At 57.5% G+C, this 16,708-nt stretch overlaps 1 protein-coding gene across 2 annotated transcripts in view; it reads left to right on the top strand.

The window, feature by feature from the left end:
• The window catches only part of LOC111159411 (phosphodiesterase 2A), a 93,694-nt gene that overhangs the window by 27,438 nt on the left and 49,548 nt on the right, over window positions 1–16,708 (top strand). Inside the window, exon 2 of one of the 2 annotated variants that reach the window (XM_022521851.1) lies at window positions 10,862–10,923. The exons of the other annotated variant lie outside the window; for it this stretch is intronic. Within the exon in view, the coding sequence (XP_022377559.1) occupies window positions 10,862–10,923 (62 nt within the window). The remainder of the gene's footprint in view (window positions 1–10,861; window positions 10,924–16,708) is intronic. 2 annotated transcript variants of the gene reach the window in all.

Raw genomic sequence — 16,708 nt, 5'->3', positions numbered from 1 at the left:
GCCCCAGAACCCTCCTCAAAGTGGGGCCCCCTCCCCTAGTTCTGAATTCCACTCCTGTGCTGGGACTGCAGCCCATACCCGGAGCCCTTGAATCTCCAGCTCACAGTCCAGACCTTACCCCAGACTCTGAACCCCTTTTGGATCTGGGACTCCACTCCAAGCGCTGAACTCCTAGTCCAGAGTAGGACCCCAGTCCCCACGGAGAGCTCTGTTCAAACCTGGAACCCCCCGCCTTCCAGATGAGTGTATGACCCTGCCCAAACCCCAGAACACCCACCATACATACATACATACATATCTATATATCTATACATCTATGTAGATGTATAGATATATATACCTGGAGTCCGATATATATATCGGACTCCAGGTACACCCAGAACACCTGAACCCCCAGCTCTCAACCAAGACCTCTGTCAGAGCTGGAGCCTCACCCCAAGCCCCTGCACCTCTATTCCACAGCCTCATCTGTGCCCCCCACCCAGATTCCCACTCAAACATCTGGTCTTCAGTCCTCACCTGGGACTCTACCCCAGGGTCCAAACACCTCTTTCTATTACTGCTTGTCTTTCTCTGCAGGACCCCCTTCCACCTGGTTCCTGCTTTCCTACCCTTCCTCCCTCCTTTGTAAGAGGTCCTCTAGTCTTTTAGGAGTCTCACCCTCTCCTCTTGTTTCTCTCTGGTGTGGTGGTCCCACTTTACTCTCTGGTTTCTCCTCTGCCTTCTCTGAGTCTTTCTGGGCATTTTCTCTCTCTACCCCTCTGTTTCTCTCTTTTGGTCCCTTTTGCCCATATTCATCTCTCTCAGTCTGTCCATCACCCCACCCCCTCCATTTCTCTAGGTCTCTATCTTTGTTCTAGGGTCTCACCCTGTGATCATCCCTTCCCCATATATCTGCCTCTGCTTTGGGGTGAGGAATGGGTAGACTCAGAGTATGGGGCCAGTGTCCCCAGGACCTCTGCCTGCCCCATGTTGTCAGGCATGGCATGGTGTGGGCGCTGGTCGAAGGGACTAAACATGGAGAGTACAGCCCTTGGGCGGTGCCCAGGGATCTAAGGTAGGTGGGGACTATGTGTGGAGTCCTGGGGTTCATAACTTATAACCCCCCATCCCCACCGTCCTGGTCTTGATTGGGGGCAGGTAGGGGCTTGGGATGGAGGAACGGTGGGGGAGTAGACTGCAATCTGGAGCCAGTGACCTGTGGTGGGAGGTTTCCGGGGCTGGGTGAGTCTGGGGTGTATGTGTGTTTGTGTAGGATGGGCCACGTTTCATGTGTTGGGTGTGCCTCGTGTGTGATCATATGTGATGTGTCATGAAGTATTGTGTGTGGCATCACCAATGCGATAATTTGGGGGGGACTCATGGGGGTTTCCGGTGTGTGTGAAGATGGTGTGTATGGCATTGCCTGTCGTGTGCAGCTAGGAGGGCTGTGTTGTGAGTGTGGAGTGGACGCTGTATGCACGAGTGTTGTGTGTCCAGGGAACATGTGTGTATGCGGTGTGTCTGTCTCCATGGGGTGGAGTTGTAGGGTGAGCCTGCATGGGGGGGTTTGTGGGTGGTTGCGTATGTTCTCGGCTGTTGTGTGTAGCCAGGAAAAGCCACTGTGGGGGCCTGATGGAGGGATTCGATGGGCATCTTGGTGGAGGGGAGTGGGGGTGGGGAGCTGTGTGTGGGCCCGAGTGTGTTCGCAGCCTAGGCGGCTCAGAGTCACTGTGGTACACCCTGGGCTTGCTTGGGAAATGTATTTGGACCCAGGGGCTGGTGTTTGAGTGTCATGTGTCTGTGTGATGGCCGTGTGTGCCCCTCTGGGTAGGGAAGGGTGCAGCAGCTAGGACCGAGGGGTCCAAGGCCAGGGGCTGGTCGGCTAAGTGTGTGTGTGTGTGTGTGTGTGTGTGTGTGTGTGTGTGTGTGTGTGTATCCGTGTGTCCATGTGCACGTGGGCAGCAGGAGGCGATGTGCCGGCAGGCTTGTCTCTGCCACAGGTCCGCATGTGTCCACAAATGTGTGACACTAGGTGTGCACGTCATCTATGCAGGGTGTGTCTCTATGTCTAGATAGTGTGTGTGTTGAATTTAATTGGATGTGTGTGTGTCTGTGGTTGGGGAGGTGAGTGTGGGGTGTGTGATGCGCGTGGTGGGAGCTTGAGTGTGTGGTGTGAAGTGTGGGTGTGTGAGCTGTGTGACTTTTCAGTGTGACATGTGGATTATGTGATCTTTTCTCTCTGTGAGTTTATGTGCGGTGTGTGGTGAGGGGTGTGTGAAGGGTGTTGGTGAGCTAGTGGTGTGTGTGTGGAGGGGTAGGCAGTGTTGAGAGCTGTGGAGTATGCGTCAGGGGGCAAGGAAGTGTGTGCTCAAGGTGTGTGGGGGTGAGGAATGAGGTATGTAATGTTTGGGCTGTGTGGAATCCAGCAGGTGTCCCATAAATGTTTGTGGAATGATGTGTGTGTGCAGGGAGGACTTGGCTGCCATCCTGTCCTTGCTTCCCTCCCAATTAGGTCCCCAGAGATCCCCAGTGACGTTCTGTCATGGCCCACCCCAAGCTAAGCTGCCTCTACCCTTTGCCCTTCATCCTCTTCACGTTGACCAAGGCCTTTGTCTTGGGTTTCCGGTGGAGCAGGCGCTGGACAGGCAGGCGGCGGGTGATGTCGTGGTCTGGGAAGCTTTGTTCTTTTCCTTTGGGTCTGTGTTGTGTTTTGGGCTGGGCTTTGGAGGAGGGCGGAGAAAGGATACACGTGTTGTAGGCTCACTGTGTTTACTACCCCCTCACAATGTGCCACAGTGGTTCAGGCCCAAGCCGTGGGGCCTGGGTTGTATCCCAAGGGGTGCCTCCTTGGCTTAAAAGCAGCTTGGACTGGGCATGGCACTGGGTGAATTTGCCAACTGTGAGGTCTTCGTCCAATGGGAGGCACAGTAGCCTTTCTGGCTCACATCATCTCTGGGGTGCCAAGCATCCGGGAGCTCCCTTCTGCATGCCAGCCTGTCCTTTTCTCTTCTCCGTGTGGCCCTCAGGGAGTGTCCCTGGGCTGGGAGTCAACCAGGAAGGCCTTAATCTATCTCCTCTTGTTGACCTCACATCTGTCCTCACAGAGACCCTTATCTGAAAAAGGAAGTCTGGTTACACTTTGGGTACCCTCTAGTCTGATAGAGGAGATGGCAGTCAGTAGGAGGACCCAGGTCAAACCCTCCAGAGAAAGCGATGGAGAAGACTTAGCAAGTGGCCTGCTGACAGGTATTTGGGAAGAAGAAAGGCCAGGCCTCCTGACAGTTGGAAGACCCAGACTACCAGAGTCATCAGCAGAGGGGATTGGGGCACCACCTCAGTATCACCTTCCAAAAGGTTCCCTGCTGTGAGTGGGCTTAAGCTGGGCCTGGAAGGGGGTGTTGAGTAAGCAGAGAAGTGTGGCCTGGGGCTGAGGAAGATTCTGGGTCAACCGGAAAAAGGGATCTTGAGGGCAGTTGATCCTTCCCAAGCAGTCCTGTCGGGCTTTGGAGGGCCGTCCCTGGGCCTCCAGCCTTCTCAAGCTTTCACATCACCTCTTCCCACCGCCCTTGTGTTCAGCCAGAATGACTGCCGTTGTCACCGTCATTTGTTAGGCGGCTCTTTCCAGATCCCAGGCTCCTTTCACAGGGGTCTCATTTAACAGATGAACTCGTTCGCTTGGCTACAGCATTTACTGTGCACCTGCTATGCACCAGGCAGGCCCAGTTTGACACAGCAGGGCCCAAATAGGTTTCCTGGGGCTCCCACCTCCCGTGCTGGAGAAAGCCCATCCTGCCATCCCAGCCACACTGTCAGCCCCCTAGGCCCTGGGCGCACAACCCTCCAGTCTGTTTCCCCAGCCAGACGTTTGCACGTGGTTCTGGGAGGCTCCGGGCGTGCACCCCATGGTTGTAGGCTCTGGCTCCCAATCAGAACACAAGCTCTTCGGAGACTGGGCCGGGTCTACCCATCCCGCACGTCCTGAGCTGGGCTCGACAGAGTCCAGATGGCCACATCAATCATCAGATGGTCATCACCCCCTGTTGGGCTGGCAGCCCATCTGCCATCTAGAGAAACCGAGGCCCAGAGCAGGGAGGGGACTCCAGACAAGTCTCTTCTTTAGACCCTCCTTTCACCAGTGTTACCAGAGACCAGACGGGTTGGGGGACGTGCCCAGGTTTCACAGTAAGGTGACAGGACACAGCAATTCTGTATTTCCCAGAACGCAGCTCCACCGGTCACTGGGCTGGGCTCCAGCCCCGCACCATGCTGCTCCCCGGCTGGCCTCCGTGCTGCCTGTGGCGTGTAAACGATTATTAATGACCCCCCTGGCCAGGAGACAGGAAACGTTTCCCAGCCACAGCTGGGGACATGCTCCCGGCCAGCCTCCGCCCTCCACACCCACCCTGCCCCTGGGGTCAACACGCATGTTATCTCCATGCTGCCCCAGCTTTCCCTGCTCCTCCTGCCCAGCCCCTGGGCAGCTTTTTCCTTTCCAGGTCCATGGACAAGAAGAGACAGAGCTTTCTCTTCCATGTCTCTGGCTTACCACTTTCTCCAACTTGATTCAGCTCTACCTTTGTCCCTGCCTCAGACCAGCCAGAAGCGGTCCTTCTCTTGGAGGGCTTTTCTGAATGCACTGCTAGGCCCGCCAGTGGCCCTGTCCTGGGCCCTGACCATCAACTCTCCCTCTTGCAGACTTTGTTCCCACTCTGCTGGTCCTGTGTCTGGGCTGGGGACTTCCTATGACCTGTCCTCAATTGTTATCTTAAGACTGACACTTAGAGGATTCTCCCAGATGCCTCCTCCAGAAGTCCCCAGCCCAACCTGGGGACTCTGACTTACTCTGAGCATCCCAGCCTGCCTATCCAGGCCACACACTATGTACTGCCAGGCCTTCACAGGTGGACATTCAGTGAGTACCTACTAAATGCCCCACAGAGACAGGAGATAAAGATGAGCACAAGGTGGGCTTTAAGGCTCTGTCACACACAGGCCCACGTCTGAGCCATAGTGCATCTGTCCTATGGCCCCTCGGTGGACCTAGGTACCAGGGCTGACAGTGGGCAGATAATGTGGTGGAGGCAGGGGCCCAAAGACCGATGTGGTAGGCAGTATGGGGAGGGCAATGCTGGAGAGACTGGGGGGTCATGATGGGACAGAGCAGTGACCCCTGATTCAGCCCAGAGTGGGAGGGAGGGCAAGCTGGGGAGTTTCCAGGAGGAAACATATCTAATCTGAGAGCTAAGGGATGAGCTAGGAGAAAGTTCTGGACAGAGAGAAAGAGTGAATGGCAAATGTGACAGCTTGCTGGTGACAGAGGGAGAGAAGTATGTTTCTACAGTTCTGTGGATCCTGGACTGCCCGGGCTCTGAAGCCCAGGGTGGTGTGTGTGTGTGTGTGTGTGTGTGTGTGTGTGTGTGTGTGTGTAGCTGGGGACGAGACTGGTGAGGTAGGCAGGGACAAATTGTGCAGGACTTATAAGTGAAGAGATTTGGACTTTTTTCCAGAAGGAACTGGGCACTAGGGGGGAGAGTTGAAAGGAGAGCAGGGACTGCTCAGATCTGCTTGTTAGGAAAGCCTCTGGGTCACGGGGTGGAGAGCACACCTAAGTGGTGAGGCTGGCACAGTATGGTCCAGAGAAGAGCAATGAGGCTGGGGCAGGAAGAGGCAGAGGATGGAGGGGAGGAGACAGACCCTTGAGGGTGGAAGAGGGAGCCACTCGGCTGTGGAGGTACAGAGAGAAAGAGAGGAAACGCTGCCCAGGGTGTCTAGGCCAGCTCTCGAGAGAAGACAGGGCATGAGGGCAGATGCCTGGGCCTGTGTCAGGGCCCTCTAAGGTCTGAAAGGTCTCAGGAAGGGTGTCCCAGGTCAGGAGCTTTGAGGCTAAGAAGAGACCAGGAGAACTGGACCCTGCTCCCGGCTCCTGTGCCCTCTCCTGAGGCGTGGAGACTCAGGAACTGCCCTGGGCAAAGAGTGTTCGGAATTCAAAAATTAAAACAATCTGTGAAACGTAATATTTAATAAAATTCAAATCCAAAATGTGTGAGTACATTCCAAAACGAGTTAAAATGTAAATTTATGAAAATGCTAAACCTAACCGATGATTCTAGTATCAATTGTAAGCCTCAGTCGCTTCCCTCCACTTTGGACACAACTCCCCGGAAGCCGCTGCCTCAGGTGTGACTGACCCCCACAGCGGCTCCAGGACCTTCCAGACTTGAGTTCAGGGTCCCGCCTGCAGGGAGCCCGCCCTCTTTCTGGTGGCTTCAGGTGACAGGCATTTTGCTTTTCCTGTCTGCACCCCCACCAGGGAGTTAGCCCTTGAAATCTCCCATCTGTGGTTGTGTTTATTGAGGGGCCATGTAGGAGGGAAGGGTGCCAGGAGATGGGGTATCGGCTACAGTGCCCAGTGGGGTGGGGTGGGGGCACAGGGAGACTTGGGGAGAGCCGGGAGGGGGCATGAGGGGAAGGGAGCAAAAATGAAAGAGCAGCGCCACTCCAGCGTGAACACGGTGTCCTACTGTAAATGTGACGCCGTTTCGGGAACCCCCCGATGTTATGGTCCCATCTTGCAGTCTTGGGGTGGGCATTGCTTGGCTCACACTCTGCTCATCTTGCACCATTTTCTGGGCTGCATTTTCTCACCTGGGAAAGGAGGAAGTAGGGGCCTTTTCCACCACGGCGTGCATGAGCTCTGGCTCTGGGTGTGCATGACTCTAAGGACCCGGCGTTGGTGCTCTGTGGGTTTCTAGCCTTCCCTGGTGCTTAGCTTCCAGCCGAGCTGTGTGGAAGCGTGGTTGTGTGATTCCGACATTCTGGGACTGAAGTTGCTGAGACTCCAGGAGCCGGATAGGCGGGCATTCTGTGAATCCAGGATTCTAGGATTTGATGATTTGATGATTCAATGATTCTAAATGGGGCTGCTGGGAAGAGCTGCAGCCACCTGCCTCGTTAATGTTGACATTAGGTTATTAAAAACATAACGAGAAGCAATGGAGAGAGCTCAGGATGGAGGGTGGCCCCGCCCCTGGGGAGTGGGGGAGGAGAGGAGGGGCCCAGCCCGGTGCTGGGGGAAGGAGACCTTCTCCGCCTGGGGCATGGGTGACGGGTGACAGGACCAGGGGGGATTCTCCCACCACAATAGAAGCCACACCTGTGCACGTGTGAGAGCCGCTGCTCCCTAAGCTTGCAAGAGAAGGGGTCATTTCCTTCATCCCCCTGCCTCCGTTCTTCAGCTATTTCAGACCATGGCAGGGAGAGGAGTGCCCTTTCCTCCCAGCCCCTAAAGTCTCTGGGCAGAAGTGTCCACAGACAGCAGAGGAAAGAGGCCTGCTCACCGCCTACCCCCCCTGCCTGGCCAGCCCCGGCCTGAGGGGGAAAACAGGACATGAACACTTCCTGGACACGGACGTGGAAATGCACGAACCCCTGTTTGTGAGGGCCCCGAGCACAAAGGGCCTCCGACTAGGGCAGAGGCCAGGGCAGCCAGAGGAGGCGGGTGGGCGCTGGCCAGGGACCCACTGGCAACTCTGGAGGGAGGACCCTTCTTCTGCCCTGGAGGTGGCTGTGGGAAGGGCTTGAGGAAGGGAGGTCCCAGGCCAGGGGGCCTGGAGAATGGATGACCAGTGGGTGCTCCCCTGGGACCCAGGCCCAGGGCCCGGCCGGCAGGAGGCCAGGCCATTTGCCCACCGGCTTGCTTGGGTTACGCACGTGTCTCAGCACTTACACCAGGGTTGGTGGGGGTGGGGAGCCCTGGAGGCAGGAGAGAAGGATCTTTGGCCTCTGGAGAGCTCATTCCAGCTGGGTTCCTCAGAAGCCTGGGACCAGCTGCCTGAGTCTCAGCCTGGTGATCAGATCAGGTGAGGGAGGTCAGGAGCTGGCCCAGCTCACACAGCATAGCAGGGTCTGAACCCCAGCTTCCCGACTCCCCATCCTGGGTGCTCCCCTTTGTCTGCAGCTTCTGCCTTTCCCCTGGAACATCTCGGGAACAGGAGCTGAGGCAGGACACCTGTTAGGGGGCAGAGCCCTTATCTGTCACTCCTCCATCTTTCTCCTCCCACAGGCCAGAAGGCAAGTAAGGTGATGACAGTGGCTCCCTGCTATCCCCAAGTGTCCATTGTCCACCACCTCTTGTCTTGGTCCGAGGATAGGGTCCCCAGCTGCCCGATCCACAAGGAGCCTCCTGGTTCTCCTGTCCCTTCACTCAGCCTTTCACCCCGCAAGTCTCCCCATCTGGCTGGCTGTATGTGTCAATCTCTTTCCAAAGATTGTTAGGCTTGGATGAGCCCCAGGAGATCATCAGATCCCATGCTTTCATTCTCCAGATGAGGAAAGTAGCTCAGAGTGGGGAAGGTCCTGCCACACGGGCACAGCAGACTGTGGCTGGGCCCATATCACAGAAGCACACTGGCCTCTGTTTCAGGCAGCTACGATGAGTCCTGAGGTTATGATCAGCTGGCAGCTTCTCTCTTCAGCCCTGAGCTGTCCTCCCCCTTCTTGGCCCAGATTACTCTCTTGTCTGCCACTGTGCCAGCTGCCTAGCTGACACCTACCTTGGGCAGACCCTGCCCTTGGGACACAGACCAGGTGGAAACCTGTGTCTCATAGTTAGGAGACTGTCCTGGAACCTGGTGTTCTCTTCTCGCGAGGTACCACACACCTCCGCTCAGAAGCCCTCCAGGACTTCTCTGCGACTGTCTCCCTCTCACTAGCCTCTTTGTGATAACTGGGTTCTGTAATTCTAGGTTTCTCCCCTGTGACAGATCATGGGTGAGTCTCCTCCTAGCCCTAAAGCCCTTCCTTCAGTGTCCCTTCCTTCTGTCTCTAGGAGGGGCTCGGCTTCCTGTGGCTGGGGTGGGGAGAGCCCTGAGGTCCCCAGAGGACAGTGGGACAATGGGGAGGCGGTGACAGATGAGACATTATGTCTTCCCCAAAGCAGGCTCCACCCTCCCCTAACCTCCTGGCTGGTGTCTGGGGCACAGCCCTGGCTTGTGGGACCACAAGGGTCCTGGCCTTGACCTCTCAGTGTAGAGGTCAGAGGGTCAGAGTCCTGACCGCACTCAGCAGTTCTCTAAGTGGAGGCTGTGGAGCCCAGGTCCCCAGCAGCCCAGCAGCTTTGTGATGGGTGCTGCAGAACCCCAGGGCGGGTGAGCCGGACTGGCCTGCCTGTGGGGTGGGCAGGAGGGTGGCAAACACTGAGGCAGGGTGGGATTACAGAGGAACTATGAATGCCTACCTTCCCATGCTGGAAGCTGGTGATGGGGAGCCAAAGAGCACGGGAAGGGGCTTCTCCAGAGAGCGGTAGGGAGGCCAGAGGTGTTTGGAGAATCACAGCTAGCACTGCCTCCTGTCAGAGGAGGAGGGGCTGGCCCGGGGCAGCACAGTGGGTGGACCACTGGAGACCTGGGTGGAAAGGAAGGCTGAGGCCTGTGGACAAAGGGACGGGCTTGGGGTTAGGTATTTAGCTCTGCCCTCGTCATTTCCTCCGCCGGACATGGCTGGGTGAGCAAGGTCATCGCACAGAGGGAAGGAACAGGCCGGGACCAAGGCATACCAGGCCCTAAAGTAGACTCAGGCACGTGGGTGACCTGGTCACACCCTGGGCTGCCATCAGTCCCCCATCAAAGCCCAGCCATGCGGCCACAGTCACCCTGGGGGATGGCTACATCTAGACCACAGCCCCACACACAGACCCAAGCTTCCTAGGTGGCACTCAGGCTGGGCTATAGACCCTGGCTGAGCAGGGAGAGCCCACAGGACCCGGGGACACCCAGACACCCTGCCACAGCCACACCGCAAGCCTCCGCACACCAGGTGCAGCTACTGTCACCCCTATGGTGACCCAAGGAGAGCCATAAATTCCAGCAGTCATGGCAGGTGTCCAGGGCCTGGGTGAGAAGAGGGGGGCACAAGGCAGGGAATGCAGAACCTCCCCCCACCCCCATGCCAGACTCTGCCCTCCCCCCAGTTCGCTGAGTGCCCAAGGCTGTTTATTTCCTCGCAGGGATGGGTGTCTCATCCCTCTCCCCCTCCCCGTCCCCACCACACGCTTCCAAAGCTGCCAAATCAAATCAGCCCCTGCGCCCGCGCCAGGCTGGCATGGCGGCCAGCAGCTGACTGGAACGAAGCCAGGCTCAGAATATCCCTCCGCCTGTGCCTGTCCGATGGCTGGGTGTACTTATGGGGTGGGGGTGGGGAGGGGCAGCCAGCCCCTGGGCAGCGCCTTGGAGAGGCTGGGCTTTCTCCATGCCACCTGGGCCATAGGCTCCTGGAGAATGAGCGAGTGGCTCCTTGGGGTGGCAGCCAGCCTTTGAGGAACTGTGGCCCCCGGATTGTGGGTGGGGGCAGCAGGAGCCCAGAAGACTGGGTGCTAGGAAGGGGCTGGGGGCTCACACATATCATCATGACCACTGCCCTAGCAGGGAGCCCAGCCCAGCGAGAGTGTGAACTAGACATTGCAAACCCCATTTTACAGATGGGGAAACCGAGGCTTACAGAGGGGTGGTGAAGTTCCCTAGAGAGAAGTGGACATGGAGGGGGCCTCAGAAGGAGTAACAATGTGGTTGTTTCCCCTCCTGAGGAGGCCCCAGCTGAAAGAAGGAGCTCAGCTCTGTTCTCAGAGTAAAGGGCAGAGAATACACCAGTCAGAGGTACCCACCTGAAGTAGGGAGTGATATGGGGGTGGGGGGAGAAAGTGGGGCAAAATCAGGCAAGGCTCCCTGAGAAGATTCCCTGAGGAGGCCCCCCGCGGGCAACAGGAGTCCCTGGGCCTGCTGAGGGCTTGGTGGTGGCAGGGGGCAGGGGGAGGGCCCTTGGGCAGGCTGGGGAGAAGGGAAGAAGGCCTGGCAGGCCTCAGCTCCTGGCCTTCTTGTCTCTACAGCCAGCCGGGACCTCCTTGCCCAGGAGCCAGTGCCCCCAGGGAGTATTGCCAGCGGACTGGAGGTGAGAGCTCAGGAGAGGGAGAACTGGGTGGGCTTGGAGGGGTGGGGGCACAGGCTGGGGGTCAGCCTGAGCATTGTCCCCACCCCTAGGAGGACTGGGAGGCTGGAGCTGAGTCCCAGCCCCGCCCCCTCCAGCCTAGGGTCGCCCTGCACCAAGATCACCTTCCCTGCCCTATTCCTGCCTGGGGCTCTCTCCCCCTGAGGAGAGATGAAGAGAATTATTTCAAACCCCTTTCTAGGCCTCCCCACCCTCACCCAACAATTCATTGATTCTCTGCCCTAAGTGTTTTCTGAATTCCTCTCCTCCTCTCCATCCCTGCCCCCTGTCCCAGTCCCCCTGGATGGCTCACCGGCTGGCTGCTTTCCGTCACCCCACTCTCTCCGTGCAGCTGCCAGAAAGCTCTTCCTAACATGCAAACCTGAACTTGTCCCTTTTCTAAAATCCATGCTTCCCATCCTCCTGCTCCCTCTGCAGCCCCAGCCAGGCCACAGTCCCCTCTTTATCCATCCTGCCTCCCCAGAACCACTCCTGCCGCTCTCTTCTTCCTCAGCTTCCCATATCTTTCTGGGCTCAGCTCTAGCCTCCCCTCCTCCGGGAAGCCCTCCCTGTCCCTCTTGCTCCCTCCTCCGAGCTCTCCTGCCCTGGCAGTCAGATGGAACATTCTGATGTCTGTGTCATTAGTACCCTGGTTTCTCTGTTATGCTTCTCTACAGGTCTCCTCTCTGAACTGTGAGCTCCTTAGCCTGGGGACTGTGCCTTTTGCATTCCTGAGTCTCCCACTGCCCTCCAAAGGTTGCCTGGTGAGGGCTCAGGGAGTGCATATCCTTTGAGATGAGGGATGCCCTCTGCAGCCCTGACCATGACTTTGGGGTGCCTCATGGGCATCGGCAGTGCTCAGAGGGGCCTTGAGCAGCAGCAACAGGGTGGGCTGGGGACTGGGAAGACTGACACAGAGGAGGGTTGTGTGTCAAATTGCACCAACCACCAGGATCAGCCTGAGCCTACTCTTGGGCCCTGGCCTGGCTGAGAGAAAGGAGGAGACTCCTCTGGGCCAGAAGCTTTAGACATACTTCCTTGTTTAACCCTCACAACCTCCCTGGGAAGCAGGGACTGCTATTATTCTCCTTTTATGGCCAGGGAAGTGGAGACACAGTGGGGTCACACAGTGAGCACACGGGGCAGATCAGAGTGTGGAGCCCACACGTGTCTCGTGCCCAGCCCTCGTTCTCTTGCTGCCCTCCAATGAGATGGGAAAGAAGGCGCCCACATGGGGCCTGGTGCATGAGGAGTTCAGCCGGGACACGGGGCCAAGTCCTGAGAATGTCCCTGCAGCTGGGAGCTGGGTGCGGGGCAGGGGTGGGGGTTGGAGCGGGTGGCGCTAGAAAGTCATTATTAATTTATTTATGGTCATGGCATTCCCCGCGGGGCAGAGGCTCCCCCCGCCCTCCCCCGAGCCGGGACAGATGGTGTTCCTGGGAGCCTGCAGCATCTCAGCAGCCACGGCCACCTGCCAGGAAAGCCTGTATTTGTCATCTTCCCAGGAAGCCATGAGGGGAGAGGGGTCTGGAGAAGTGGAGACCCTCCTTGGTGCTGGGAACTAGGCCCCAAGGGAAGGAGCCAGGCTTGAGCTCCTTGTGTATACCTCTGGGCCCTGCCCCTTTGCCCAGGTACCTGCCAGCTCAGGTTCGGCCCACCAAGTCCCACCAGGAGGCCTCCAGGGATCATGCCCATTAGATCCCTTTGCTTCTGTTCTCTCTCCACATTTCCTTTGTCTGGACCTCCTGCTTCCTCCCTCAGAGGGGGAAGGTTTTAGGCTGTGAGGATAAGCTCTGCTGGGAGAGAGTGCTGAGTGCTCCCCAATACAGAAAGGGCAGGACTGGAGAGAGCAGGGGCTGGGGTCAGGTGGGCATGAGTTCAAGTCCTAGTTCCACCACTTTCTCGGTGTCTGACCTTGGGCCAGTTCCTTAACCAGCCTGAGCCTCAGTTTCTTCACCAGTCAAAGGGGAGAAGAAGATCCAGCATTAGTGGACCTAATCACTGCTATTGGCCATAATCACAGCAGAGCCGTTGGGACAAGTTGCAAAGTATGTGTGAGGCTCCTGGCCCAGGGAGGGAGTTGGTCTCCCTCCCCGCTTCCCGCAAGGGTGAGCTCCTTGGAGCCAGGCCTGGGCTGACGGGGTTGCAGCACGGGGCTGGGCGAGGGCTCGCGGAGCTTCTGGGGGCACGGCGCGTCCTCCTGGTGCTGGCAGTGTGACAGCTGGGGGAGCAGGGCTGCCAGCGCCCATCCCTGGGGCAGGCATCTGCTCAGCACCCTTCTCGGGATGGCTCCCTGGCCCCTGTGCCCACTGGCCAGCTGGGAGGAGGGTTCTTCAGGCTCAGCCTGGAACCCTACTTCAGGGCCAGGCCCAACCCTACTTCAGGGCCAGGCCCATTGCTCTCTGGGGGGTCAGGGGGAGACAGTTTGAGTAATGAACTGAGCACGCTGGGTCCGTGCCCTCTCTGCTGGCTCTCGGAGGCACTAGCTAGGGCAGGGGCTGAGGGAGAGGCGACACAGACGATGGCACAGGTATCCACACTTAGCACTCTAATGTCCTGCCCAGCACTGGCTCCTCGCTTGCTGCCCACAGGATAAGGAGAGACCACAGGCCTTGGCATTGCCAGCCCTGCCTATTGGGCCCCCTCACATCTGCCCGTTGCTTCCAGATATGGCAGTGCTTCCTCCCCAGGGTACCCATTCTTCCTGGCCTCCCTGCCTTTGCTTGCACCGACGCCTTTCTCTGGAACGCCCTTCCCTTCTTTCTCTACCTACTCCCTTCTTAAGCTTCAGATTAGATGTCACCTCCTCTGCGGAGTCCTCTCAGATTGCTCCCTCCACTCAGGTCAAATCAGTCTCTGCTCTTTTCTGGGCGCTCACAGCACCCAAGCTTCCCTGAGCTTACAGTTGGGTGACTTGTTGCCTGTGTGGTTATATATCCTTTGTCACATAGTTATAAACACATGGGGGATAGGAACCAAGGCTGAGTCTCCTTTGTCTCTCCTGGGCCCCCATGAGAGCTGGCACAGGCTTGGTTCATAGTAGGTGCTCAATGAAGTTTCTTGTTTAAATGAGAATGGCTGTGTGAAGGTTGGAGGAGTTCCAAGAAAGGGGCACTTGCTGGATTGGGGGCAGTCTTAGAGACTTCCTGGAGGAGGTGACCTTGGAAATTTGAAGGATGGGGAGGGTCAAGGCCATGAACTGAGGCCAGAAGTCAGCTGGGTAGTCAGAGAGGTCCATGTGGTCAGCTTCTGTGAGTACCACATGAGGACAACTAGGCCCAGCCCAGGACTGGGAACAAGCAGAGAGAGGAGCTGGAACCTCCCAGAGGAGGCTGCAGGAGGCTGTCTTGGTGCTGAGAAGCCCCTGGATCTCTGACCCTGGGTCCACTTGATCCCACAGTCTGGGGTGAGGCCGAGGCCACCCATGGTGAATAAATGGGTCCAGTATGGTGACATAGTGATGGGGGGATAGGGACAGGCAGGAGTTGGCGTGGTCCTATAAGGCAAGATTGCCATGGGGGCTAAGAAGGTCTTTGCAAGTGATAAGAGCAGGGTGTACAAGGGCACGTGGATGGGATGCCCTAAGTCTCCGTGAGAGAAGGACCAGCATGTCTGTGGAGCCCAGGAAATGGACGCGGGAGCGTGGGGATGAGGGTGGGAGGGCTGCTTTCCAAGAGGCAGCACTTCCCGGCCTGTGTTTAAGATTCTTGAGTGAGTGCTCATAACTGGCAGGGGTGCCAGCCCCCTCCTGGCTTCTGCACATCAGGATTAAGCGGCCTCAGTGATGCCTCATGGCCCCAGAGGAGCTGCCACCGGCAGGTTGGCCACAGCATCTGGCATCTCTCGGGGTCTGGAGTCCCTGCCATCCGGCTGTGCCCAATTGTTGGGCTGCAGGGGCTCGGGCTGTGCAGGGACTTAGGGCCAGGAAGGTGGTCTCAGCTGCCTCCCAGTCTATCTCTTTGTCTGTCGGTCTGTTCATCTGTCCTCACCCCTGACCAAACGAGGACCAGACGGAGATGGGTGAACATAGGTCCTACAATCAGAGAAGCCTAGTCTAAAGGAGGAGGTGTCAAGTACCAGGGACTCACACCCAGAAAAGACCCAAGCTCAGACTGGGCCAGGCATTGGGCAGACCAAAACCAGGGGGAGGTCCAGCCCCTGTGAGGGCTTGGAATGGAAGCTCAGAGAGAGGCAAAGACTGGTCAGAGGTGCATAGCGGATCTGAGGCAGTGTTGGGGTCGATGCTGTGAGCCCCAGGACAAGGTTCCTCAGGTGGCCCCCGTCCGACCCCCCCTCCCCTCCCCAGGCCTGGTCCTTGGCTGTAAACACTGAGAGAACAAGTTCCGTTTCCTGGGAAATATTTATCTCAGGCCGTGTGGGGAGCGTGTGCTGGCCTCCCTGTGTCCTTCCTGCAGGCTGGCCTGGGGCAGGAGGTGAGGGGGCTTGGCAGCTGCCCATGAGGGGCAGTCTATGTGGCCTGAAGTCGGGGCCAGGAAGGGAGTGCCCCAGGCTCCTCTTGGAGCCAGAATCTGAAGGCTGGAATGGGGGGCGGGGGAAGGGTAGGAGAGAAACCCGTTTTCTCCAAATCCTACAACACAACCTCCTTGTCTCCCATGTTCTTGTCTTTATCCCCAGGCATGCTGCTGCTTCCCAGTTTCTACCTGCAAGCATTTGCTCCTTTCTGGGGCTCCCACCCGGGTTGCCTTTTCTTCTTTGCCCTGGTATTTGCTAGCTCTCAGCTGGCTTCCTCTGGGAAGGCTTCCCTAATTCTCTAACCCCTTAACCCCTTGTCCTCCCCTTCTACCTTCTGTCCTTCTCCTCGGCCTCTCAGCAGCTTCAGACTGAGCCCCATAGACCAGTTAAGGTCTTCTCCCAAAATTTTGGGAGGTAGACAGCCTCTTCAGACTGCCCAAGCGTCCTCTTCCTGGGCACCCTGGGAGTGAAACAGGGCCCAGAGGCCACCTTTTAGTAGAACCACCACAAGCCTAGGCCCATGGGGAATCCAGGTTGAGTGAGTGAGGGAAAATTCCACGGGCCCTACAAGAATGGGGTGGGGTGGGCTCAGAGGGCCCAGGTTTCCCGCTGGCTGGCTCTTGGGCTTTGGGGCCAGTATCCCAGGCTGGGCCAGGCCTGACTGGGGCCCTGACAACAGGAAATCCTTGAAGGAACAAGCAGGTTAAGGACTCTGAACACAACAACAGGAAACAGCCTTGACATGGGGCAGCAGCTCTGGTGATTGTGCCCAGTGGGGTGGGGGTGGGGGGGAACCAAGACATGGACTGGGGGGCAGTGGGTGTTCTACCGAGTATGTGATGCTGTGTGTTATCCAGTGTGCGTCCTCTGTCATGGGATACCGTGTGGGGAGTGAGTGAGTCAGAGCGTGACACTGAGTGTGTGACACCGAGTGATACCGAGTGTGTGGTGCCACTCAGAGACTATGAGACCGGGGATGTGCCACCAAGTCCGTGACACTGTGATCCCGTGTGACATGGACTGTGTGATGCTGAATGATACCAAGTATGCGACACTGAGGGTGTGTCACCATGAGGAGCGAATATGTAAACACAGATGGGTGATATGGTGTGATAACAGGTGTGGTCCTTGGGGCTCAGCCGTCTGACACTGGGTTGTGAAACCAAGTGTGTGCCCCAAGCGTGTGGGATCCAGCGACGCTGAGCACATTGCCAAGGGTGTGACATGGAGTGATGCCAAGTGTGAAACCCTGTGCATGAGGCCGCAGGACACTCTG

Source organism: Enhydra lutris, unplaced genomic scaffold, assembly GCF_002288905.1.
Source record: "Enhydra lutris kenyoni isolate GAN:26980312 unplaced genomic scaffold, ASM228890v2 scaffoldscaffold68, whole genome shotgun sequence".
Lineage (NCBI taxonomy): Eukaryota > Metazoa > Chordata > Mammalia > Carnivora > Mustelidae > Enhydra > Enhydra lutris.
The sequence above is the reverse complement of the archived record's forward strand: the minus strand, read 5'-3'. Positions and strand labels throughout refer to the sequence as shown.